General features: G+C 42.1%; 1 protein-coding gene across 1 annotated transcript in view; it reads right to left on the bottom strand.

Moving 5' to 3' along the window:
• Positions 1-26,788, bottom strand: part of LOC146990254 (protein kinase C-binding protein NELL1-like) — a 293,390-nt gene that overhangs the window by 170,112 nt on the left and 96,490 nt on the right. Inside the window, exons 5-11 of the mRNA XM_085771287.1 lie at positions 25,816-25,912; positions 17,209-17,281; positions 16,563-16,645; positions 12,303-12,437; positions 9,567-9,669; positions 7,371-7,444; positions 3,084-3,183 (exon numbers count right to left, since the gene is read on the bottom strand). Of these exons, the coding sequence (XP_085627413.1) occupies positions 3,084-3,183; positions 7,371-7,444; positions 9,567-9,669; positions 12,303-12,437; positions 16,563-16,645; positions 17,209-17,281; positions 25,816-25,912 (665 nt within the window). The remainder of the gene's footprint in view (positions 1-3,083; positions 3,184-7,370; positions 7,445-9,566; positions 9,670-12,302; positions 12,438-16,562; positions 16,646-17,208; positions 17,282-25,815; positions 25,913-26,788) is intronic.

Genomic DNA, 26,788 nt, shown 5'->3' with positions numbered 1-26,788 from the left:
GATTGGCTGAGGAGTGGACCTCCTCGACCTACTCTTGACCATCTACTTGGTCTTAGAGGAGTTAAGGAGGAGGCAGTTCTTGTCACTCCATTTACTGAGGGCCATGTCAGATCTCTGGACCTCTCTTCCTGCTTGGTCTTGACACATGCCTCCACAACTGTGTCATCAGAGTATTTGTGGATGTGACTCTTTGGATTGTTCTTGTGTCACTTAGGCCGCGTTCAGACTGCAGGCATATCTGATTCAAATCTGATTCCTTCTCATATCCGATTTTTAGGGCTGACTGTCCACACTGTTTTTAGCAAGTGTCCAAATCGCATTTGGCTCTGTTCAGACTGGGCCACATTATTGACCCATCTGACAGGTTGCTGTAGCAACGACGTCGGAGCGGAGGCTCCGCCATATGTGACAGGCGATGCCTCGCGGACGCAGCGGCTGCAGCACCGGGCAGATCAGCTGCTGCACAGTGATCTGCCCGGTGCTGCAGCCGCACTACCCCGCTAGTTTCAACCTCAGCCCGCCTGGTGTGTGTGTACGTGTACCAGAGACTGGTGTGTGTGTGTGTGTGTGTGTGTGTGCGTGTGTGCGTGTGTGTGTGTGCGTGTGCAGCCACAGAGACGGGAAACTCCAGCACCCCGGAGCTGGGAGCGCGCCGTCACCGTCACTCCTGTCGCCGACAACACAGTAGTTTGCATAAAATAAAAGTAATAAGAAGGAAATTGATATTTAACTGGAGCTCACGGGACCATACGGGACCTGTAACACAGTGACGGCGCCGCGGAGAGTGACGTCACGGACAGTCAGAACCGATCTGAGTGTTTGGAGCTGTTCAGACTGAGACGCATCTGTCCAAATGCGATCTGAAACTACCTCCTGGAGGTGGTTTCGATCCGTTTTGCAAAAATCGGATTTCATGTGATTTGGGACTGTTCAGACTTAAAAAGAGCCATCCAGTTCCAATCTGGATGGGCTAAAAATCGGATTTTGGCTGGCAGTCTGAACGCGGCCTTATACTGTACGTAGCAGACTTTGAAGACAGTCTCATGTGGAGGAGCAGGGGCACTTGTCTAGAGACTCTACAGAGGGGTGAAACAAACGACCTGCATAATATGGTTGTTCAGGTTAGAGGACTAATTGGTTGGGGAATGACTATGGTCTTTGCACAGACAAATGACTGCAGTGATTTGATGCTTAAAACACTGTGTAACCACTATATTTCCCTAGACTTCACAAAAAATCTTTTCCGTTACCCTGACCTAAAAACAGGTGACTCTGTTGCAGATGCAATTACCAGGACCTACAGTGCTTTCACTAGCAAATCAAACCATAAAAACCCTGTGCTGCTGGACAGGAGGATTGCCTCTCCACCAGCCGTGTGCCACCGTGCCAGTCTGTCTCAATTTTTTTGAACCAAATCAGAACGAGATCCTGCACGTGCACAAAAAAAATATGACATGAGAGATGGACAGATGAACTGAGAATCAGTCTGACAGAAAAGGAGGCAGACAGACAGACAGAGAGATGATTTGTCTCCTCCTCAGTAGGTATGAGCTGATGTAGCCCATCATGTCCTGTAATGAGTGACAGACCAGCTGCACATAAAAGCCCTGAGAGACAGGGAGCCTGGGGAGCCATTACTGAGGAAAGAGCTGTGTCTGCGTTATCCTTCCTCTCACCCCGCGCCCAACAGAATGATGCATGCACACTAAAAGGACCGATTACACAAGGAATAAAACGTGTGTGTACGTGCATGCATGTGCATATGATAATGTACGGTCCTGCTAAAAAAGAAAAACGTGTTTTTTTTGTGTGTGATGGTAGGACTTAGTTGTTTAGCAGTATACATACTTCAATATTTTCTTTCTTTTTCTATCTCAGTAAAAACAGGAAGGTGTGAACACCCTCTGACAATTGTGTAATTACCAGTTGAACAGAACTAGCATGACTCTGAAATTGACTTGTGTCTCACTGTTATGTCTTCAGAGTGACAGCACAGTACTGAGTCACAGTGGAGGAGAGGTCCGCAGATGATTTGGAAATAATGAGCGGCTCCAAGTTTTGGTGCCTGTGTGTGTGTGTGTTTAACAAAGAGGGAGAGAAGGAGAGAGAGAGAGAGTTGTAGGGAAGAGGCACTGTGACTCTAATCTTTAATTGTTAGTTCTTACAGTTTAAATAGTTATTTCGCCTCCCCTCCTCACTCCACTGTCCTCTCCTTTATACTCCATGCTTCTCTTCTCCCCCGTCTCTCACCTCCACTTTGTCTTCCCCTTTCAACACGAGTCTAAGTTTGATTCTTCTTTTATTCTTATCTTCTCCACTTTTCTTTTTCCTTTCCTCTCCTGCTGTCGCTCTCCATCCTTCTGCTTCCCTTTGTTCTCTCAACATATCAAGTTTTACCCCCACCCCCCACCCCCACCTCCTCTCATGTGGTTTATACTCTCCACACACCCTCTCCCTTCCACCATTTCTTTTCAACAAAGCAGGTTTAAGATTTGATATGTCCTCCTCTCCTCTCCTCTTTTTGCCATCTTCTCCTTTACTATCTAAACCACCTCCTTCTCTCTGATCTCCCTTCTCAGCTTTTCTTTCCCCTACTCAAATCTTGTCTTTTCTTTCTCTTTTAGCTTTTTTTCATCTTCCTCTCCATTGACTATGGTGAATCTAAGGCATGCTGCTTATCTTACTTAAACGAGAGAGCAATTTCCTTCGCTCAGAACCTGCCCCGGGATTCTTTTATTATTGCTCTATAGCTGACAGCCTCCTACAGTTTGTTTATTCAATGTATTTACTGAATTACCAGTGGCTATTTACCCTGTAGTACTTCCCTGCCAAAGCAGCGGGGTTCAGGCAAATTGGCATAGCAGGTGCTTTATAGCAGACAGACCAATCTGCTCTGATAGGTATACCAGCCAAGAAGCATTCACACGGGGTGTAAAGGGAGAGAAACATAGTTATTGCAGAGGCACGGCCTGAATCAGCATCCGGCAGACTCGGAGCGTTCACTTCTTGCAGTGGGGCAGGGGTTTGGTGCAGGCACGTCCAATGAACAAAAACAATTCGTAGAACTGCGGAGAGTAAGGTACCTCGGCAAACATTGCAGCATTTTCCATCTGGTAAGATCTGTTCACTGACGGTGCAGTTGATCTCTGGACAAGTTTCGGTGACTCTCACCATCAGGCCATTCTAAAAAGGAGACAAAACATCAGAGTTTCAGTTTTCAGATTCTCTGCAGGAGGATGATCTTGATTTATTTGTGAATCTCGTGTTGGACATGTGTGTTCATATGTCTCGCCCATTTCTTCAACCATTGGACCATTGAAAATACAGGAAAAAAAGCAGAAATTAGTATCCATTATGTAGTGCAAATGCAATAGACACGCAAGTATGTAAGCCGCTGGGGTGACAGCTAATCTGAATGTTTTCAGTACTAAACCCTTGTTGGTCTAAATGTGTAGAGTTACAGTCTATTTATATCAGCATATATGGCCAACTAGAAAAAGCTGGTATCATCAATACAGTAAAGGTTTATGGACTAAATAGACACACTCTTTCACTGCAAAATATACAATTTTTTTTACAGTTAATTTTTCAGAACGACAAGAAATTCACCGTTTGCTGTTGCTGTACTGTAGCTGCTCACATAATGCCTGGTCTCTGAAAGCCGCATGTGTTTTGTTGAGAAAAATCAGTCACGTATCTTGAAGGTCTTTAATTGCATTTAGAAAATGTGACCCTAACGTTACACAACCTGACAAATCAAGTCAACTATTACTTATTTAATAGTTTAGACACGCTAAATATTTTTTCAGGCCTTTTTTCAGGCCTCATAAAGGCCTGCACGTACAGTACAGCTCCATTTTGCTAATGTGAACCTTTTAATTTGAATGTCACAAGGTCAGGATGACACTGCTTTTGAAATGACGGTTAAAAAGATATTAAAAAACAAAGTATTTAAAAAAATACCCTTGAGTGAATGAGGCTGCCATGACAACAGAAAAGGCAGAATGTAAAGGCTGCTTGCGCTGTTCACATTCATAAGGATGGCATGAATACAGACAGCAAGTACGCTGCAGATACGTGCCACCGAAGCGGGGAAACAAAGGTAGATAAAACTCAGTGTCATCTTCCAAAACAAATGGCAGACACAGCAGCAGCAGCGGCGGCAGCAGCTGGAGCCTGGCTGGGAATGTCAGAGCTCCAGCGGTCCCTGCAATGTCTCTAGGGTGTGAACTGAAGTATCAACTCAAGTCCTTAAGATGCTTTTCTCCCTCAGCATTGTGCTTAACTGATTCCTCTTTTTTTTGTACACCACAGTTGCTTTGCACTGAGCCTTTTATCGGTAACATCATTTTCTAATATTTTAATTTCTAATAATATAATTCTAATCTCTAAAGTGATGAGCATTTTCATCATAAATGAATCAGTCTTTCAGTTAATCCATTAAAACTGCATTAATCAGAGATGTTTATATTAACAGTATCTTATGTGAGAATTGTTGATTGTAGCATTGGGTCTACAGGGAATAGTCACCTAATTAGCAGTAGCTTATGTTAGAACATTGTTTTAGCAGTAACATCCACAAAGCCTCTTTTCAATGCCTTATCCTAGTGAGTTGATGTGTTTCGATGAAAAAGCTAAGGAATCTGTTGCAAGCTCCTAACAGTTGCAAAGTCTTTTTTTTCAGTTGTTGGTGGAGACCAAAGCATTGCTAAAAGGAAAAGTGGGGCGCCGAGTGGCACAGCAGGTTAGGCAGGCGCCCCATATGCAGAGGCTATAGTCTTTGCTGTAGTCAATCCCGGTTCGAATCCCGCATTGGGCGGCCCTTTACTGCAAGTCATTCCCCCCTCTCTCTGCCACCCCATTTCATGTCTCTCTCTACTATGCTATCAAATAAAAGGCAAACAATGCCCCAAAAATATAATAATAATAAAAAAAGGAAAACAAGTGCTAATGTAACCCTGTGTGACAGTATTGGCTCATAAAAACCTTCTATATATTCACATGTCTTCAGATGGTAGCTTTGCTGATGCTGCAGTTTTCCATTAACCTAGTTTGCAACATTTCTCAGTCACTTAAAACATGATCTCTTGCTAGAAGCGGGCGGTGATAAGAGCTTTAGCCATTGTTGAGCAGTGCTACATCTCTCATACTGTATCTTCACTTTACCCACCATTTGTGCTTGGAGTGTGTGTATTTTTCGATACTATTTTCCCCAAAAAACACAAGCCATCTCAGTAAAAGCACCTTCCAGCGGTGAAAAACACTGTAACAGTGATGAGATGCTATTCCGCATCTGCACACGAGATGGTTTCATTCTGAGGGGAAAATGAAACCCAATATAACGTTCCCCTGGCAAAGCAGCAATTTGCCCAGCAGCCAGCCACACACTTAACTGCTGTTACTTGATGAAATTAACCCATGAATGCAGTCTGCAAAAGAAGACATTGAGGTAACTGTAACTGCCTCAAAAACCACCTCAACTGATTATAATCACACTATGTTCCAGTCGGTTATGCCAACCTTTTATTGATTTATTTCCTTTTGACATGTGGGAATAGACAGTTTTTAATCAAAATGATATCTTTATCGTGATGTTTTTAAAAATTTGAATATAAAAGGTTAAAAACACAATAAATATCAGTTGCTTTGTAAAACTAAGTCAAAACACCTCCATGTGCCTCTAATACAGTAGGCAAAGCCCCGACGAAGCTGTGCAAAATCTCATGTTGATATTTCAGCAAACAATCAGCAATGACAGTGTTATACATGTAGGAAGTTGTGTACGGATGTGGAGGCTGCAGTACTGGCTCCAGTTGTGTAACACATCAGACTTTCATGCTGGAGGCTGAAATCTGGATGATTTGAAGCTGTCAAGTGGAATAGCTGCATCATATCAATAGGAATGATCATCAAAAGCAGTGAAATGAGACCGAAGCTTTACAAACAGATAAATAATTCCCTCTCTTGAATGTCTGCTCTCCTAATTAAAGCCTACAGTGCTTTACGGGGGGTGGGTGGGGGATATGGTACAAGAGCACGACAAGCAATTGGTTTAAGTTTCTGAGTGTTATTTGTTTGTAGATGGGACCTGGCTCTTAATTGAGAGAGCTATACCAGAGAGTATCTAACTATCTAGCTCACTAAAAACTGATGACATGCTTTGGAAAATGTAAATGAAATACAGGATTTGTAAAAATGGATCTTTAACTTAATCAAAATTGTTTTAGCTGTGGACTAGAGTGATGATTCCCTTTACACACATCATCTAAAAATAGCTTAGTGTAGCTTCCCTCCCTCCCTCTCTCTCCCTCTCCTTCCTTCTCTTGCTTATTCTCCCCAAATGTCAATGCATATATTCACTTTTCTCACTTCCCACTTTTCCCACAGTGAGAGTGAGAGGACATGAGAGCGAGGAGGGTTACAGCGTTGAATCAGCACCAACCAGCCACAGACCAACAGAAACCATCACAAACTGCAGCCGTGTTCACATGTACTTACAGTACACATGTGGAAATGTCAAGCTTAAATTAATGGGGTGTCGGGGCGCCGTGTGGAGCAGTGGGTTGAGAGCAGGTGTCCCATATGTAGCCCCGGTTTGAATCCCGCATCAGGCAGCCCTTTAATCGATGTCATTCCCCCTCTCTCTGCCTCCCCAGTTCCTGTTTCTCTCAACTATACTATCCAACAAAAAGCCCAAAAATACACTTTAAAAAAAATCGGGGTGTCATGGATCCAGGCACTGACATTAGAGACCTCTGAAAGCCTCCAAATAAAACATTTCAGGTGTCCTCTCAAAACAATTTGTCTACAAATTGGTCATTTAGCAGCGCTCACATCCAGGAGTTTAAAGGATGGATGTAATTGCTTGGAACAAAGCTTACAAATAACATAATGTTTCAGAGTCTCTGGGGGCTAATAATGGACCCAGGAATCCACTGTGTGGCTCTTTGTAAGCAATTACATGCATGAAACGCTAGTTTTCTCCTTAAAAGATGTTTTCTCTCTTTAGAGATAAATGGCCTTTTGAGTTAAAAAAAAAAAAGCTCACCTCTGTTCTATATTGAGCTGGAATAATGACTTTAATTATAATCCACATGGTGATGAAGCTCCAGTTCAATCCAGGGCTTTGTGTTGCGGCGTTCATAAGTTATTCTAATTACCTGGCTATCTCACCATTAGAGAGGAAGGAAAAAAAGCAGATTGAACAGATTGGTGGAGGGAGGAAAAACTAATAAGGCCTGCTGGATAATTGAATAACGCACCAAGCAGTCCACCATTAAGCATTTACGTACACTGAAATAGAAGAATGGCGATCTGATTGCAGAGCCTGCACAGTGGCAAAGGAAATGTACAGTAGAAAGAAAGGTTACCTTGCATTCCCTGCAGCTCCTGGATAAAAAGCGCTGGCCTTCAGAGAAAGTCTGGCCCATGTAAGTACATTTTGCTGTGGAAAAATAGAACATAACCGCTTCAGTATCAAACCATTAAGGTGAGCACAGTAACTATGAAATGACAGAAATGGAATATTCTTTCAGCTAATATGAGCTCCTGTGGTACTTTCAACAATAGAGAAAAATGCTTGTGAGTCTGCCTGTGAAGAGAAAAAAAAAAGTTCCCAGCCTGAAGTTCTGCATAGTTAATTCTGTTAGAAACAAACTTGTTCTTGGCTAGTGTGCATAAGTGGAGAGGAAATGTATCAGCGCATTAAGAATACAACAGAGGAGACCCTTCTACATATTCCTCTGGCAATAAAGCAGAAATAGAAAATGAAGCATATGATATGAAGTCCTGCTTTTCTCCTCTCCAGGGTGCAAGACCGCGGAGCGCTCAGTCGCAGTTCTGGAGCGCTGCTCCCTCGTTCGTCTGTGCCAGAGCTCTGATGTTCACAGGGGAGGAAGAGGAGGAAGGAGGAGTGAGCGCAGGGATGGAGGGAGGCAGAGGAGGGTTGGAATTATTCAAAGATGGACTATACATCAGGGATTTATTGTTTTCGCAGCACGGCAAGAGACACGGTTGTTCTTGGCTCGGTGAGCCGTTACCAGACCTGTGTGCTTTATACTGGCAGTGATGCTCAGGTGACTGTGATCTTTGCTCTCGCAGATGGTTCACTCTGGTTTCATTACGCCAGCAGAACATCAGCACTAACACAAAACACAAAACAAGCTACAGTGGTTGCGGTTGTGCCAGAAACTTCAAAAGCAAGAGCTACTGTGAAGCGAGAAAGCTGAACCGGTGTACTGGCAGAGCTTGTAATCTGGTCATAATGTATAATGCAACTTCTGTTATTGTTTTCCTAACAAGCAAACTTCTGTGGATGAGTGAACGGTGTCTCCTCTCAAAGAACAAGAAGTGGGATGACACAGTTAGAGCGTGGACAAGTTACGTCTCCAATTGATGAAACTTTCCCACAAAGGTTTGTGATTTCACATCGCTGATGTGGGAAATAAATATTGATCAGAGGACCAACATCACCATAAACATGAATGGGAGTGTTCTGTTCATTTCTAGTTGTGTGATAGTGTAAAACTGGTGAAGTTAAAATATCAATGTCTCTATTTCCAAAGACAGTGTAGCAGAGTTATCTGCTCACTGTGATCTCAGCAAAACTGCACTCTGACCTGCAAGTATGCTGGAGCCAGCAGGAGATCACAGCCCAGGACACCCACTTACATTTGTCAGTTGCTTGGGCTTCAGTAGAAGTCAATGATATATTCACATACTATAAATGTAACAGAGAATACACCTTTACACAGCTGTAAAAACATGTGGTACAACCAGAGAGCGAAATGTGGCTATATCCCTAAAAACCTGCAGAAATTATTAAAGCTTCAGTTTCACACAGAAATAAAGGAAAATATATGTGTCAGCATGTACTGTAGCTTGCAGACTCTAGCAGCTGCAGGAGTAAGTTAATGCTTAAGGTCCAATCCTCTATATTCTGGCAATACTGCAAGGATAACTAGTCACTTCTTAGCTGGGATGCTAATGTTTGCTGATTACATAAGGTAAACAAACTGTTTAATCCATTCCCTACACATAGTATTTTCTTGTTTTTTTCAGTTTTGAAAATGCTGTCAAAATATTGAATTAGTGTAAAGTCAGCCCCACCTTCTCCTGAACTGTATCAGACATGATAGAGACTTTTTGCTGGTATTTTGCAGGCCAAAATTCAATCTGATTTGATCTGCATGAGAACAACATGTTGATCAATACCACAGCGGGTGAATCACTGAGTGAATTTCTGCATGGCTGTGTAAATGCCGACTGCCCTCCATGTTCAGAGGCAAAAATATTGTTGATTTACTATGACAGAACGTCAGCAAAAGATACAACTGAATTGAATATGTCTTGATTAATTATATATGGGTGGATAAAAGTGAAAAGATTACAGAGAAAAGTTGATTATGTGGGTCGATCATATGCTTCCTAGTTCTTTTTGTTGGTTTGCTGAGAAAATACAAACCAAAATACAATAGTGGGATTAAAAAGATGGCAGCCATGGTGTAAACTGAGCACCATGATGTTTAGCTTCCTCCTTGTTCTAAACAGGAGCCGCTCATACTCACGTCTGCATTTCTTGCAGCAAGTCCCATCGACGTGCACCGGCAGCGAGTCCTCTGAGCAGTTTGCCGGAGGACAGAAGATCCTGCGACATTCCACCACACCGTTCTGAAAGAAGATGAATTTCCTTATTCCTTTCTTAGTTTCCTGTCTCATCAAAAAAACATGCAAATATCAGAAACAGAAACTCAACAGTCAGTGTGCACATACAATGTTTGCCTGTGGCACTGCCAAAAAATCCATACCGAACATGTCTCCTGCTTTTTTTTTTGCACACCCCTTCATTGAAGTTAACGCCTTTGTCTGCGAGCAAACACCTTTTCTTCCGTGACCCGTGGGAATGAAATGTGAAGAAATAAGTATGAGTACGACAATAATGTGGTCTTCACAGTCACAGGTTTTGGACCAAGCTGTTTGACAGCACTCTCTACCACATCATGTGAGGGAATAGGTTTGGGAACTACCTTGGATAAAACACTTGAGTTGTTTTTTCCTTTAATTTGTCACTTGTCTGCGTGTAACTATAGGACTGCAACAAACAATTATTTTCATTATCGATTAATCTGTCAATTATTTAAATGATTAAATCGAGTAGTTGTTTGGTCAATAAAATGTTAAAAAATGTTGAAATATTATCAGTGTTTCCTAAACCACATGATGTCGTCAGTGTCTTATTTTGTCCACAAACCAAAGAGATATTCAGTTTATTATCGTAAAGAAACAAAGAAACCAGAAATATTCACATTTAAGAAGCTGAAATCAGAGAATTGGGATTTCTTAAAGTACTACTCAAACCGATAATTCGATTATCAAAATAGTTGACGATTTATTTAATAATTGATTATTGTTCAATTAATCGATTAATTGTTGCAGCTCTACATGAAACACACATGGAGCAGTGTATCATCCACTGTAGCCTGAAGCCCAGTACAAAATGAGTAATGCTACAGCAGTGTTCGCACCATGCAAACCAACCCCCGACTGTTCAGCCACCGACAGGACTGCAATCTGAGACTGAAAAGCTATCGTGTTAAAAAAAAAAAAAATTATAATGTGGTACAGTCAGATAGCAGATTCATCATCGAACACTGGGTGCCCGATATTGAAATTGAGCAGCCTCCTGATAGCAGGTAGTTATTCAGGCCCTGAAGGACTGCCTTCATTTTTGAGTCTGATACCTCTCTGCACGCACCTCTTCATTTCATGAGTCATCGGAAATGGTTCCCCCAGGATGCAGTGGTTATCAGTTAATGATATGTCCACGGGAGGAAATCAGACCGACTAAACTCCACCCTGTGCTTGATGTGCAATGATGCAGCAAGTCTAATTCCCCAGGGCTCAGGATGGTCTGATTCGACATATTTCAGAGTCTGGCTCCTATGTATGAGCAGAGGCAGGGAGGCTTATTAGGGGGACACTTATTAGGGGTCAGGCATGAGGTAGGGAGAGAGGAGGCAGGGGCTGGGAAAGAGGGATGTGTGATGGGAGAGCAAGTTGTGGGTGAGTAAAGTATTGTGGTGCAGAAGGATTGCACTGTTATATCATCAGTCTGTGAGGCTCACTCTGCTCAGGTTAACTGCAGAGAGGATGCTTTGTGTAAAAAATCGTGTCATTTGTCTTTTTGCTGCTCCCTTCATTACTACTCTTTCACATGATGCGCTGCTAATTTGTCATCCTTAATGAGTCTTTTTTTTTGTTAAATATGGAGTCTTAAAGCTACGTTACATTACACGCAATGGCAACACATACTCATATCAGCAGTACAGTGACATCCGTGTCTGCCCTCTGATTTCTGATCTCCACTGAGGAAAAACACCACCAATGTAAATTCTTCTCCTTTGCTCACTTTCATTCAAATCTTTCTTTGATTGTATTCCTTCTGCTGAACGACCAGGCCGTTCCTATGTAGTACAATCCACTTCTGAACAGTGTCTTGGGTGCTTGTTTCTACCTGTTGCTAGCAGACTCACTGCTCCTGCGCCCCCTCCCATCCTGTTGTGAGGTAAAACACGTCATTTCCTGTGCACAAGTGCGAGAATTGTTTGAAATTCAAACAATAAATACGGAAAAATACCGCACAAGATTTGCAGAGTAGACTGGCTTAATCAGTGTTGTGTTATGTAATCTAGTAATGGCTTGGGCGCAATGGACATTTAACAACCGTGAAAAAGTTATGCACTATAGCTTTAACAATCTCATTTCAATTTTGAAAAGGAAAACTGCATTGGATGAAACTATTTCAACCTTTATCAGGTAAAAATCAACACAACATCTTGGGTCTGAATATTTCACTCAGAGTAAACATTACTGTATAGGTTCAAACAATTCAGATACACAGTACTGGAGGAAGGAACCTTGGTGGCCTGGTGGCCCTCACATCTTTTACTCATATCTGGTGTACTGTACATCACGCCATTTCCCATGATCTCTCTCACTATTTAAAAAACGCCAAAAAATACTCCATGAATAGCAATGCTCAGGAAAAGGAGTAATGCTGTCAGGAAGTGGAATTAGATGACTTATGGGAAAATAAGAGAGACTTGATGCTAAAGGGGTTAAACAGACTTAGCCTTCCTCTTTAGAAAGTGACTCAAATTCCTACAAGAAACTTTATAACTCGTCCAGGAAATAAGTTGCAACATCTTAGGTAGATTTTTTTTTCCACTTGTTTGAGGAAAATAATACTCTCAGGGTTGAAAGCTGCTTCGTCCTTTGATTTTAAGAATGAGGGTGACACTCACCTTACATGCACAGTTCCTGCAGTTTTCGGGCTCCACCCACAGTTCCTTATCCCGGTACACCAGGCCGTTAGCGCTGCATGTCCTCTCGCAGTGACAGCCCTCCAGCTGGGTCAGCCTGGACTCGGCGTAGTTCAGCTGAGAATGAGCAAAGAATCATGGGAGTCACCACGCCGAAACGAAAGTCTGAACGTGCACACAGGTTAAACCCCTCAGCCCACCTCCCCCTTCCCCGCTGACGCTCCCTAGTCAGGTTTTTTTTTAACAGAGGGCTGCTCCACCAGGAGCTGCTCATTAGTAGAGCACACAGAAGAGTAGGTGATCATCATTCAGCTCATGCTCCAGACCTCAGGCTATGATCTTCTGAGAAATGACAGACAGGATTGACAGTGCAGATCCTGCCTCTCCCCTCTTCTTCTTCAGCTTATTTCATGATCAACAACACCCACTCTCGACACCGCTGATGCATCTTTGACTGACAAATGTCACGACGCAATGTCACAGGGATGAACAGAGAGGGTGGGAAGCAGCACGATGATTAACTTTATAGCATTATTTAACAACTCCGTCTCTTTACACATGTGGTGAACACTTACTAAATTGTTATGCCACGGTGGGGGACACCTGAAAGGGCCAATTGATCTGAGGAGCACAGGTCATGACATTGTTGATCCTCTCAAGACGCTCAAGGCATTTCTGCTGCTGTGCCTCCGTCTCTCTGCTCCTCTGAGACCTGCCCAGGCCACGGTGTCAGAAGGACAGGACTCGCTATGAATGATAGAGGCTACTCAGTAAAAAAGAAAAATGCTGGGTGTCACTAAGGCTTTTTACTTCATTTAGAGGAGTCCCGGCCGGCTGCTGGAGAGCTGTGTGAGCTGTGAGCAGTGGAGATGTGTCCTGTCAAAGCCCCCAAACAAAATGTTTGAAATGCAATTTCAAAGGCTGGGAGGCTGCCTTGAGGCACCACAGAGGAATACCTTGCCTGTACATTGCAAGAATCAAATGGCACAGTGATACTGCACAAAGGAGTCAGAGGCTAATAGGTATGTATCTCCTATGGTTGATACATGAGGCTGAGAGCACAGAGTGTACACAAAAGGCTGAGAGACACGAGCAAAATAATAAAACAAGACCCGAGGGCAACGTAGAAGCAAAGAAGGGCGAATGAGAAAGTCTTCTTTTTTTTTGGCTGAAGGATATGTCAAACATGTATGAATACATTCCCACAAAATGCAGGGGACCACTCAGTCTTGGGCCACTGAGCGATTAATTAGATTTTGTTTGTGATCCAGATCTGGGCCATCTGCCACCAAGTAATTATATTTAGGGCTGTAACAATGAAAACAAACACACTGAGATTCCAAAACCTGATCAGATCTTACTATGAGTGTTGCTACAATAATAATGTGCCTGAGTTTACAGCAAGCAAAACCATGTTTAAAGGGTCTGTACAGTATTGGTAGGCTGTTAAAGGGATAGTTCAACATTTTGGCAAATTGGCCTATTGCCATAATCGCTACAGTCATAGCAGTAGGTTCGTTACCTTTATTTGTCGGTGTAAGCTATTTTTAGAACGGCGGAGCGAAGCAGCAGGCTGCTCAGAGGTATACGCTATGGAGGCTAAAGGAATTTCTTGGTTTCCCTCATCAAACTCATCAAATACAAAATCCCAAAACTCCAAAACGCTTTCGTGGACAAGTTGTGACCTGCACATTCACCACGTTATGAGATAATAATGGAACGTTACGAAACAGAGCCGTTTTCGAGGTAAATACAGGGTAAATACAGAGTCTGCTTGCTGAAAAACTGTCCCTGAACGCAACGCGCATCAGCGGTTTTGCATGAATTTACCTCTTAAATGGCTCCGTCTCGTAACGTTCCATTATTATCTCATAGCGTGGTGAATGTGCAGCTCACAACTTGTCCACGACAGCCTTTTGGAGTTGTTGGGTTTGTTTATTTGATGAGTTTGATGAGTGAAACCAAGAAATTCCCTTAGCCTCCGTAGCGTAGCTCTGAGCAGCCTGCTGCTTCACTCCACCGTTCTAAAAATAGCTTACACCGACAATTAAAGGTAACGAACCTACTGCTATGACTATAGCGATTATGGGCAATGGGCCAATTTGCCAAAATGTTGAACTATCCCTTTAATGCTAACGCTATCCCTTTAATGCTACCTTTAATGCTATCCCTTTAATGCTAACGCTAGCCATTTAGCAACAGCAAAACGTATCTCTTTTTTTTTTCTTAAGTTTTAAAGTTTGAGTTTAACAAGGGGAAATAAATCATACTGAATCTGCATTGATAATCCACAATGTGGTATGAGAATAAGGTGCTACTGACTCTGAGTATTTCTACTACTGTGTTCCGTCATGAATACAAGCCTGTGCCTCCTCTCCCAAACAGGCAAGCAGATACCATGCCAATGCTGCCACGCTAATCCACACACACACACACAACATGGCTTATTGTCAATTTCACCTCGCCTTGACACTCCACATCACATTCAGGACCAGGCAATTATTCACCTCATGCTGAATTCCTCCACTCTCTACAGCGTAATCGCACAGAGCCATTTATAGCTGGAGATGAGATGGCTGCATCCTCCCTGCTGCAGCTCGTATGAGCAATGAGGTCAGGTGGCAATAGGTCGAGATGTGTTCATGTGAAGGAGGCAGCACTGACACAGCGGTTGGGTAATGTTCTTCATTTCACCCTTATTTACACCAAAAATTATTCCATAGCTCACCCGCCCGCTGAGATGTCCTTGCTTCATTCACTCCCACCTGATAGCACTCACTCATGCACACAGAAGCACATGCACAAACACAAAGTCAATCACATGCACAAACTCTCACACACACACACACAGTTATGCAGATGTGTGGTCTTATAAATGGTTCAAGCTCTCCCCCGTGGCTCCAGGGCACAGTGCACATTGCCTGTTAGCCTCCTGCTGTGCCGGCATAGTCGACTGACACCCCTCTGAACCTGGTGCGCACCCGTCCCATGTGACAATGTGTGTGTGTGCATGCTGCCCAAAAGATATCATCTCAAGCATTAAAAGCAGCCGTAAGAAAAAAAAAGGCCAAACATTACAATGCGAAAGAAAAAAGAGATATTCAGCAGTTACTGGTATACAACTAGTTGTACAATCCTGCACATGCATGCTAATGAATATTATTTGGGTTGGATAGTTATGAATGTTACAACTTATCCTCATGACACATACTGAACAGTAAGCATAACAACCAAATCCATGACTAGAGTTTGATTAATCATTAAAAACAAAAGGGAAAACTTTTTTTTCTATTTCACTTCATTTTACAAGAAACTTGCTGAATCTGTCATCTTGTTTTTGCCCAATAGTGACTCTGCTGATTCAAATAACATAAGATCACAAGTGTGTCCTTTTTTCATCCCTCCAAGTTTTTGAAATGAAAGCACAAAAAGACTCAAATTTGAGGTGAAATGTGTCGCTTAACAATACTCTTCCATCTACAACCCAATGTTATTCAAGGGTCAAAAACCCTGGGACAAATATGCAAGTGACCTTTGAGCAAACGTTATTATTACTCAATAATCAAGCACTTTACATTTTCAAGGAGACACAGCGGGTACATTAATGTCTCCCTCTATTGGTATGATGCAACAGTATATTAAAGTGAAGCTGGCTCTTTTGTTTCCTTTCTCCCCCTGTGACCCAGTAATTGTCTGTTTGCTCGTCTGCCTTACATTCACATCAATATCTTATTTTCTTTTGTTTGGTGGCTCATAACCACCACTTCAATCAACACTCACTATAATAACTGAAAGGATAATCAGATTTTCTCCAGACAGATTAAGGTGCATGTTCATTTTGCCTTTGTTTCCTCACAATAATGTCTCATCTTTGTTTTTGGGCACCGTCTTGTTGATGATTTTGGAGGAGAAAGAGAACAACACAGTTGCAACAGCAGCAGCAACATAATTAAAGGATTTGCTATCTCCAGCTAACGAAGAAAGAAGTCATTTATTCATAATTTCATTTATGTATTTATTTGTTTGTCAGGGTGCGACTGAGGAAGGCTTTAAAGAACATTTTAAGTGGATTTTTATTTCTTCTATTGACATGTTCGACATGTTTCATTGTTTTCTTTGTTTTCTTTGATCGTGAAGTAACTGTACGTTTATATGTTCTCCCGAGCTGTTGCACAGCCAGTTGAGCAGGTGATGGTGTTGTGTTGTGTGTGGGCAGCTGTTGTTCTTTTGTTTTGTTCTTACTTTCAAGGTCATTTTGGCCAGGAGTTCCTGAAGGTCCATGATGCCTTGCACCAGGCTGAGGAAATCGCTGCAGGTTGGACAAGCTCAACGAAGGAAAAGAAAGCACAAAACAAGAAGAGAAGACAAGGAGAGCGAGAGGGAAGCATTTAGTGAGGAGATAAACAGAGCAAAGGAAAAAAGAAATCATTAGCCTGACGGTATTTATTTGAACACAGCTCATGGTGGCCAACAGCAAACAAAGAGGGTGCCACACACATCTGTTTACTCTTTGTCTTAGGCTTCTGGCCAGTGTTAGTATCAATAATAAAGCGACAAGGTGTGATTACATGCCTTATTGATCAGTGACAGACACAGTGGCACAGCGGTGACCTTGTATCTTAATCTGTTTGACAGTAAACAGATGGAGGAACAGGGTGGGGAGAGTGGAGGCTGAATTACAGCAAAATGAAGATTACTGGAGTGAAAGGAAGAAGAAATAATGGAGAGAGCCCTTTTGTCTGTGATCAACAGAGAGAGGTCACTGCCTGATAACACATAGCTCATTACGATCCAATTTCATAATGGCATACAGTAATGGACAGGCTTCCATTTTTCTCTCTACGTGTGTTCAGGACTGTGTGTGTGACTGTGTCAAAGTGATACTTACTGCGGTTCAGGTTGGGACACTGTGTGATGTAGCCGTTGGGAGCAAAAATCAGCTTCACATCCTGGATAATGCCCTGGCAACACAGAGGGAGAAGGCAGAGAGACGCAATGACACACACGGTATCTGTATTGATAATACATAGTGTGGAATAAAAAACACTTTTCAACAAACTGCCATCATTGTGGTGCCATATTGTAGAAAGTGACACTTTTTTCCAAGCGTGTTTTAATTGCACATGAGCACAACAATAATTCAGGTAAGGAGGGAGTCCGTGCTACTATACCAGCCTAAGTGTTAGTGTTGCTTTTTTCTGATTGGCTCACCACCCAGTACTGTACTTGCTGGAGTATCATGGAGAAGCTCCACCTCACCTAAAAACCCCATATCATTGTTTCTGTAGTTCTAGTGTCTTCTAGCTCCGCCTTCTTTCTCCCTATGCTACTTTTAAAGGGATAGTTCACCCAAAATTGAAATTTCACTCATTATCTACTCACGCTCATGTCGACTAAGGGCTGGGAGAAGTTTCAGAGTCCTCCGTGGCTTCTCTGAGTTACAGAGAGTCTCGGCATAGCAGTGCATGTCCATATAACGGTTGCAAATGGATACCAACTGTCTTCGTAACAAAAAGACACACGAAAAAAACTCCAAATGCCTCCATGCTGCTCGTATGTAATGTTCGTCTTGTATTGAAGCCCTGAAATGTGAAATTGTCCTGAAAAAATTAAATAGGTCTATATTTCAAGCTTGTTTTGTAGTGGAAGCTTCTCAAAGCTCCTCTTCCCGGTTCGTCCAAATTTGACGAACCGGGAAGAGGAGCTTCCGCTACAAACAAGCTTGAAATATAGACCCATTAAATTTTTTTCGGGACAATTTCGCATTTCGGGGCTTCAATACAAGACGAACATTACATACGAGCAGCATGGAGGTATTTGGATGTTTTTTCGTGTGTCTTTTTGTTACGAAGACAGTTGGTATCCATTTGCAACCATCATATGGACATGCACTCCTACGCCAAGACCCCCTGTAACTCTGAAACTTCTCCCAGCCCTTAGTCGACATGAGGGTGAGTAGATAATGAGTGAAATTTCAATTTTGGGTGAACTATCCCTTTAATGGTTTAGGTCTATATTACTATATTGTAAAATGTAACTATTGTATATGCATGGTTACTATGCTATGTAGTATTATACTGTATAATTTAATATGGTTTTATATTGTCTTATGTCACAGTATTACAACAATGTTATAATGCATTATACAACATTATAGTTACGTCTTTGGAGGGGTTTTGTATTGGTGTATAGGTATATGAGAGCCTCTATGTATGTTATGTCTGTATCTGCTGTATGTGCTTTGTGTTGGACCCACTTTACATTAGATTTATTTATGTACAGCCACTTGAAAGGAACAATCATTTAATTTTAAACAAACACCCACACACTGACTATAGGACTCACTCTACTATTATAAATAGATGTTTATATAATCATGTTGTTTCTACATTAAAATATACACACTCTTCTGGATAGCAAAATATAACACAAGGGAAATGTAAAATATGCTGTCTTTAAAGACAAGCACTGTTCTTCAGAAGAATTGGTTTGTTAAAGTCTTTTTAAAAAAGCTGGATATTTGATCACTGTGAATGTTTTTTGACTACTTCATCCTTGGTGGTTCCCAAGTTGAGTGTTTTCATATACAAGCTAAAACCTCTGTCAAGGCTGCAAGATCTGACCAAGACCTACAGTTAATGCATGCAACAATTTTCACACAGGCATCTACTGTACAACTTTTTCCTTGTGTAATGGATATATTGAATTCAGAAATATATAGGTGAGCAGCATATAGGTTTACTGGCATTTCAGAACTAGTGAGAGAACAGCACAGCTATTACCGCGCCACCCAGACAGCACCCATTCCTGACTGAACTGCAGTGAGTAAATGGCCTATAACCGATAGAGTTCCCTCTTTTAACAGACTGTGTGTCAGTCACTCTGAATGACAGGCTATCTCCAGAGGTGCAGGGCCAGTAAATAAAGGGCTTCTTGATAACCACAGGGAACAACCTTGGGAAAAAAGGCACCTCTCTAATGGAAAACAGAACTTGTAAAACACTGGGGTGACTCCCTCCGCCAACACACACAAGGCAGGTAATATAATCGCACCATTTCTTCAAAAGGGTGGCTACTGAAAACTGGGTGCAGGAGGTGCATTAGAATTCACAACCTCAAGCACAGTTGGAATCAACTCATCTCTGCTCTGTGTGTATGTATGTGGAATTCATTCACAGTGAATATGGCGTGCCTGGATACAAGCAACACCTGCCTCCATTTCACAGAGGAAGATGGGGGGAGAGAGAGATAGAGAGCCTTGAGGAGAGCCGGCTTGCAGCACAGACTGGGAACAAACACACTCTCCGTCTCACACGTACAGGCTTTGTGAAGAAATGCACAGTGAAGACGAGACTGTCAGTGTCAGAATGAAAATGAAGGTGTAGATCATGGATTCCTGTCCCGGAGGTGTTACAAAGGAGGCCTGACCACACATCACTGTCATCGATCAGTAGGTAATTTGAGATGAAGTCATAAAATCTCTCCTCTCCCTCACACACAGAGAAACACAGAGACACAAACACAGGAAGGAGCCTGCAAAGTGTTTCATATCTCTGCCAAAGCCTACTGGCACTATTAAAATATAATGACTATTCCCTCTTGATAAGACAAGTCCAATTACACAGCTGAATTTTAGGTTATTTACAGTATTGAAGTGTTAAGGCTGAGGTACATTCACCATTGTTTCATCCCAGTACAGCTGACACACTGGATTTGAAATGAACAGCAGGAAAAAAGCTGACGGTCAGCTTTAAAGCCGAACTAATCAATACGTTAACATCAACAGTGAATCTAAGGATTGCATGTGATATGATGAGGCAGGGCTCTGAACACCGAGCTAAACATCACCAACTCTGGAATGTAAGTGCATGTGTTTTTTAATGTGTTTGTCATCCATGTGTGTGTGTGTGGGTGCATGCTTAAACACCGTATGTACCATTTGTTTCTTGGGTGTCCCCAAACATTCACACGTGCACTGATTGTTATTACTGATGAAATCACCTTCAGTCAGCTTGTCTGCACACTTTTACTGTCATACTCTAATTCCCACTTCACTTGTTTATTATAGCAATAATAGGCCAGGAGTGTTAGGCCAGAGCTTTGCCTTTGGGCAGCACTCAGACAGTCTATTATCCTCTTCTTTATCCTGTGATTCTTTTTTTCCTCACTTTGATCATGCACCTCATGACCGGTCCTTTATCTTGCAAGGTGTGAAGACTTAACGTCATCCTGCAGCTCATCTCTCAGGACCAAATCAACTTCAACAACACTAATTAAAAAGTGTGAGAAGGAACTTCGAAGATGATAATATAAAGAACTCATTTCTTTATATCTTTTATGACTTATTAATGACTAAACCAACTAATTACATCCAAAACACAATTTTAAATCAACACACTTGTGACCTGTGTTTGTAACGGACTGTCAATAAAGCCATTAGGTAACAAGAGAAGCAAACAAGTCTCAACCCATATGCAGACTTAAGGGACTAAAACCACCACTTAATTGTTCTATACATTACAATATTACAAAAAAACAACAAATAAATTATAGCTGCTGCGCAGCGATGGGTCGGGTCCGGGCTACTTTTGGGCAAATTTAGGCAATTCTGAGCAACAAACAGGAGAATAGGAAGACAAGACAGTTGACCTTATAATGTTCAATTTGCATCAGTTGAGGATTGAACCCACAACCTCGGGAACCAAAGACCGTTTGTCTATCGCACTGAGCTAATTGACAAATGGCAGTTCAACAGTGGCTTCACAAATTGAGTAAGCCATTCACTGTCGTGTAGGCAGAAAAAGAAAAATCAGTTTTTGAGGTAAAATAATGTATTTGTCAAACATCTACTATGAGTCTAAGATGTTAGGAGCCTTCGCACATGGTCCAGTCCAAGCTATTTGGATTTTTAAATTTAGAAGCTTGCTGTGATGCCACCATTAGGACAATTGTCTTGTGTTTCATGTTGAGGACATTTGACATTTTGATCTGTCATCATCATCATCATCACCCTGGCTGGGTCTCGAACTCACAACCTCTGACACCAAGAACCAGCGCTTAACTCAGTGAGCTAATTATCTGGAAGTGAGACATGGTGTGTGTCTTCTCAAATAGACTCAGGGAGTCAGTGTCCGGGCAGCAGTTGTGAACGCAGATTTCTGTTATCTAAACAGAAATCTGTTAATACATAAATTGCATTTAGACAGTAAAATAGCTTGAGGACATCTGCCATTTTGAACTGTCATCATCATCATCATCATCATCACCCTCGCTGGGTCTCGAACTCACAGCCTCTGACACCAAGAACCAGCTCCTAACTCGCTGAGCTAATTGGCTGGTAGTGAGACCTGCTGTGTAGCTTCATTTATCCACTCAGGTGAGCCAGTGCCCGGGCAGCTGTTGTGATGAAATGGTCAAAATGTCAATAATTCAGTCATCTAAACAAAAATCTGATAATACATAAATTGCATCTTGACAGCATGGAAATGTTGGTGATTTTTTTTAATGATAAGTGTTTTGCTTCATAAGAGAAAATATGATGTTTATAAATTCCACTCTCACATTGGCTGCAGTTGTTCCCATGAGAGCAGAATTCAAAATGTTCTCAAAAATTCAGTTTTTGAATTAAAATTCTGATATTTGCCAAACTTCATCAACCATGACTCCAGAATATTGTCATTTTTTTTTCAGGAAGTTTGAAAAATGTATTTAGCAAGAATTTGATGGTATATGTTTACAGTACTGTTTACAGTCAAACGTTTTCATGCACTGTAGGCTCAATTTTTGCTTAATCAAAAATCCGAGAAACAAGTTTTGTGGAGGACGGTCTGGAGATGCTCTGTAGCAAGTTTGGTGTCAATTGAGTAAAATTGTGGGAGGAGATACATTTTAAAAGTTTTACAGTATTGAAAAAAACAGAGTGATGGACTTCATAATTTGTAATGAGTTTAAGTGGACAAAAGTTTCAGCAGTATTGAGGCTACATTGTGGTGAAGTTTCAACACTGTAGCATCTACCGTTGGTTTGGTAGGAATTTTTAAAGTTTTTAAATTTAAACGCTTATTGTGCCCCCCCTAGGAGGGGGGGGCACATGTCCTTGGAGTTGAGTGAATCTGGCATGGGACTGAACCTTTGTGCAAAGTTTGGTGAGTTTTCGCCCATGGGAAGTATGACTTCCTTGGAAGAAGAAGAAAGAAAGAAAGAAAGAAGAAGAAGAAGAAGAAGAAGAAGAAGAAGAAGAAGAAGAAGAAGAATTCCTAGGAATACAATAGTGTCCCGGCAGCTTAGCTGCCCGGACCCTAATGATTCAAACCACAAGCATAATCAAAGCAGCCACTTGCCACCATTTGCCCATTAACGTGAAGCTGTACACCAATTGTTCTAGCTGCCATCAAATCAAGCACAAAAGCCGTGCATGGCACGTGTTGCTTGTTGTGTGGCTTATGTGCTACTAGTACATAAGGTGTCAGGATAAACATTTGGGAAGACTATATTCCATGACAACATTGAAATGTGTCTTTACCACAAATGAAAGGAGTAAATGTTCAAAATAATTCAAATACATTCACTACAAAAACACAAATATTTAAACATTTAGAAAATTCACAGTCACAGCCCTTGTACCCCATAATTACAGTACATTTAGGAATTATGATATTCAACTGATGAAGTACTACTATATATATAAGAAACTTAAAAATGCTCAAAAAGTTCTTCCCCTGAAATTTGTTTTAGCTTCCCTCTGCCTATTCTACCTTTAGAAGTCAGGTAAATTACCCTTAAACAGCACTGTATTACCACTGATTCAAAGCAGAACAGAGAATGAACACTAAGGAAGAGAAAATTATGGTGTGGATGGTACAAGACTGAACAAAAAAAAAGGGGGGGGGTGAACAAAGCATAAACAAGCTAATTTAAACAACAGAAGAGACAACATGAGAGACAGAAATGAGAGTAAAAGAGAGACTGAGTAAGAGATCTAAAGCTCCAAATCACTCGCATCCAGGTCTGGCTTTTCTTCCATCATGTTACGTTATGTAACATGTTCAAGCTCTCCATCATTGTCTGCACTAGATTCATTACTGTCCCGTAGTGCATGAAACGCCGAGTATTTCACAAAAGCACCGGTTCCAAATGAGCCTGTGGTGTCCCTGAGGAGGCAGCATCCTTGGCACAATGGATTCTAGATAAAGATAATTTATTACAGTTGCTCCTTCAGATGGAGAGGCCCCCGAGAGGAGGCGGCGAGAGGACGTGGAGCGTCTCGAGCCACTGCATGGGCTCGATATGTTTTATTTAAAGGCCTAGTTAGCTCGTCTTATCATTATGCCACTCCTGAGTCCTGAATGGGATAGATTACAACTGCTGCTTCATTTCACCTCCAATCTCAATCTACGATGATATTTTTAAAGCGCTCTGCCATCTTTCCCTTTCCTTCTCTCTCCTTTCTCTTCTCCCCTCTCTGCTTTTGACACGAGGAGACATAAGCAGACTCTGTTCATCCCTTCGTCTTTAGCAGGTTAAAGATGGGAGCAGGTGAGAAAGTGTGAGGGGAATTGCAAAGAAGCAAAGAAGCAGAGATGTAAAGTTGGAGAATATTTCTTGTCTGTGACTGTCTAACTCCATCTTTTTTCCTCTGCCCATGTGTGTGTGAAAGTCTCTCGTGGCTCCTGCATAATAACACCTGGGCACTGTTTGTCAAGAAATAGTTATGGCACATAATTCCTGTGTAAAACCACAAATATTACGATGTTACTGTATTATGTGTACAGTTTAAACAAGTCACACAAGCTACAGTGAATGCAACAAGCTAATTTACCGACAGTGATCAACAAAAGACTATTACAGGATTATAGAGAGCCAAACTAAGATCTCCTTTAAAAAAAAAAAACAAAAAAAAACTTTGAAAAGTAATTATTAAAAATTTGTCCAGAATCGGCGAAATGTCTCTCAAACCCTTGTGTGAGAGTGTGAGACTTCATGAGCTGAAACACAGTAGGAGCAGAGTTTAGGGCTGTACATAGGAGGAGTCGTGCTAATAACAGAAACAGATGTCCTTGGAAAAAAAAAAAACACCCCACAGAAAATCTACTATTTATGAAACCCTGTGATGAAAAAGAGATGAGTAAAGTGCTCCTCAAATGATTACAAAAATAAAAGAATGGAATCTCACTAATGAGGGGTGCACTGACTTTTAGTGCAGCTGCTCCTTAAATATGGAACTTTCATTAGAGTTTAATTAGTCCAACATCTCTGTTTTTCAAATTAATTGGCTTAATTCGTCTGGAGCTTCGGTTAAAAAGGAAATCTATGAGTTTCTTAGACAGGATTCCAAATTACTGGGAGAACTTATTGGCCGGTGTCAAAAAGGTTTAACTGGTCAGAAGCGTTAAGCAACTACAAGTGGATGAATCTTGAAGTGTTAAAATTTTTTGACAAAACCACATGTATTTGCTGTGGACATGCCATTGCCACAAGTTTATTTCTTGTAGCTACCTGTCAGCTCTTGCAGCTTTTATTCTCTCTTTGCAGTGAAAGCTACTAAATTTAAACTGATAAAACTTTTACCCCATAAATGTGATTAAAAAATAATAAATAGTGGCAAAAGAAAGTAGCCTACTAAAAGTCTCCTCTGACACACTGATCAACAGGTCCTTGATTCCAATTGGTACAATTGCACCTGTCAGCCAACATGCAAACGTATCCCAGTGTAATCCTGAAGGGAGAATCTCCTCACCCCCCCATCACTTGACGCGAGCCTGAGCAACTCCCCACCATCTGTCTCTGCTGCTGACAAACACTTTTTGAGTGCTCCTTGTACATGAAGGGAAGACAGACTCGGCACACTGAGCCGCTTGAGCACAGGGAACTGGATGATGGAGCTGCGTCTATTAAGACCAGAGTTTTCTCTCAGAAGAAGGAGGTCCTTGAAGTCTCGGTGTGTTAGAGGATGAAGAAAGGAGGAGGAGGAGGAGGAGGAGGAGGGGAGGAGGCAGAACGAGGAGGAACAGTGGTCTGATGTGCAGCAGCGATAGTGTCAAAGCACGGGGAGGAGAAATAATTTAAAGCGCAGTAGGGTCTGGTTGCTAATCAATATGTTACATAGAAAAATAAAACGGCCATTGATTGCATGGCAGGTGGGCCGGAGAGGTGGGATATCAGGGGCCTGTGCATGTCTTAGTGATACCGCGCCGCGTCCCCTCCCTGCTGTGAGCACAACCAGCGCATGCGGGAGCCGGACGAAATGAGCGGTGATTAAAAATCGACAACACTGTAATGGGCATGGGAATAAGTGTTTCAAAGCAAACGTTGAGCTTTCGCAGTTCCTCTGTGAGCCCTCTGTGCTTCTTTCTTGTATCTTCCACTTGGCTCCCTTCCCCACACAGCCTCCTTCAAATCTGGCCAATTACCCATGCCATCTTGAATGCAAAGCACGTTCAGGTATGGGAAAGGAAAAGTCTGTGTGTGTGTATGTGTGTATTACATGGATTCTTACCTTAAACAGGCCATGTTTGTGGCTGTGCTGGCCTAGCCACACTCCACTGCCCGGGGTGAGCTCCATCTGAGGAGGGTCTATCACCCGCTCGTAAATCCTGCCAACAACAAATCAGAAGAGAATGTTTGGTTATGATAACGTCACACACACAGACAGACACACAAACATGTGTCTCTTTCTGTCCCGCTCTGGCAGGAACACTGATCCAATACAGCTGAATAGCGGAGAGGAAATCCAACAGACTGTGTGCATGTCCGCTCCCGCCCTCCTTGCCCTCCCGCTCCCTTCATGGAAAACAGAGAGAGAGTGTGTAGGGGCAGAAGCTGTTCTCCTCAAGCATGACAGCCAGTCTCGCCCCACGGCTCTCTAACATGGTATTGATATCTGGACCTGAGATGTAGGCTGGATTAACCATCCAACTCCTGACACTGACACAAACAGGTTTGGCATTATCAAGGCAAACATCCTCAGCGTCATTCAGCATCTCTTTTTTTCCCCCCACACTGAGGTGGGCTTAACGATGGCAGTGAGCTCCGATGGGCCTCTGTGAGGATGTCAGAGAACAATTTGTCAGGTTTCGTCCTCCTCCTCCTCCTCGTACTCAGACTATGAATGCATGCAGGGACGCGCTCTGAGTGGGAAGCAGATTTCTCTCTTTTTTTCCCTCTCATTGAAAGGGCATTGCAGTAATTTAGTGCTTGTTTTGATCTCTGGGAGAGACCAATTGCAATAATGACTCCAGCAACGTGGTAGGCTTTACTTCAAAAAAAAGTAATAGTCACTATGTTCAGGACTCATCATCAAAGTGAAGAGGAGGAGTCATCATCATCATCATGCAAAATACAACTTCCTCTTATTAGTGCTGGGGCTTATTTCCAAAGCAGAGTTCAGGACAGAGAGTGAGGTTTGTGAGCCAGAAAGGTCAGCAGCTGGGCAGGTGATCACTTGATTTATGGCTGGTCCGTTCGCCTGC

The sequence above is a fragment of the Trachurus japonicus genome, chromosome 3 (genome assembly GCF_045865225.1).
Source record: "Trachurus japonicus isolate A0001 chromosome 3, Traja_1.0".
NCBI lineage: Eukaryota > Metazoa > Chordata > Actinopteri > Carangiformes > Carangidae > Trachurus > Trachurus japonicus.
Note: the sequence above shows the minus strand (reverse complement) of the source record. Positions and strands in the feature narration are given on the sequence as shown.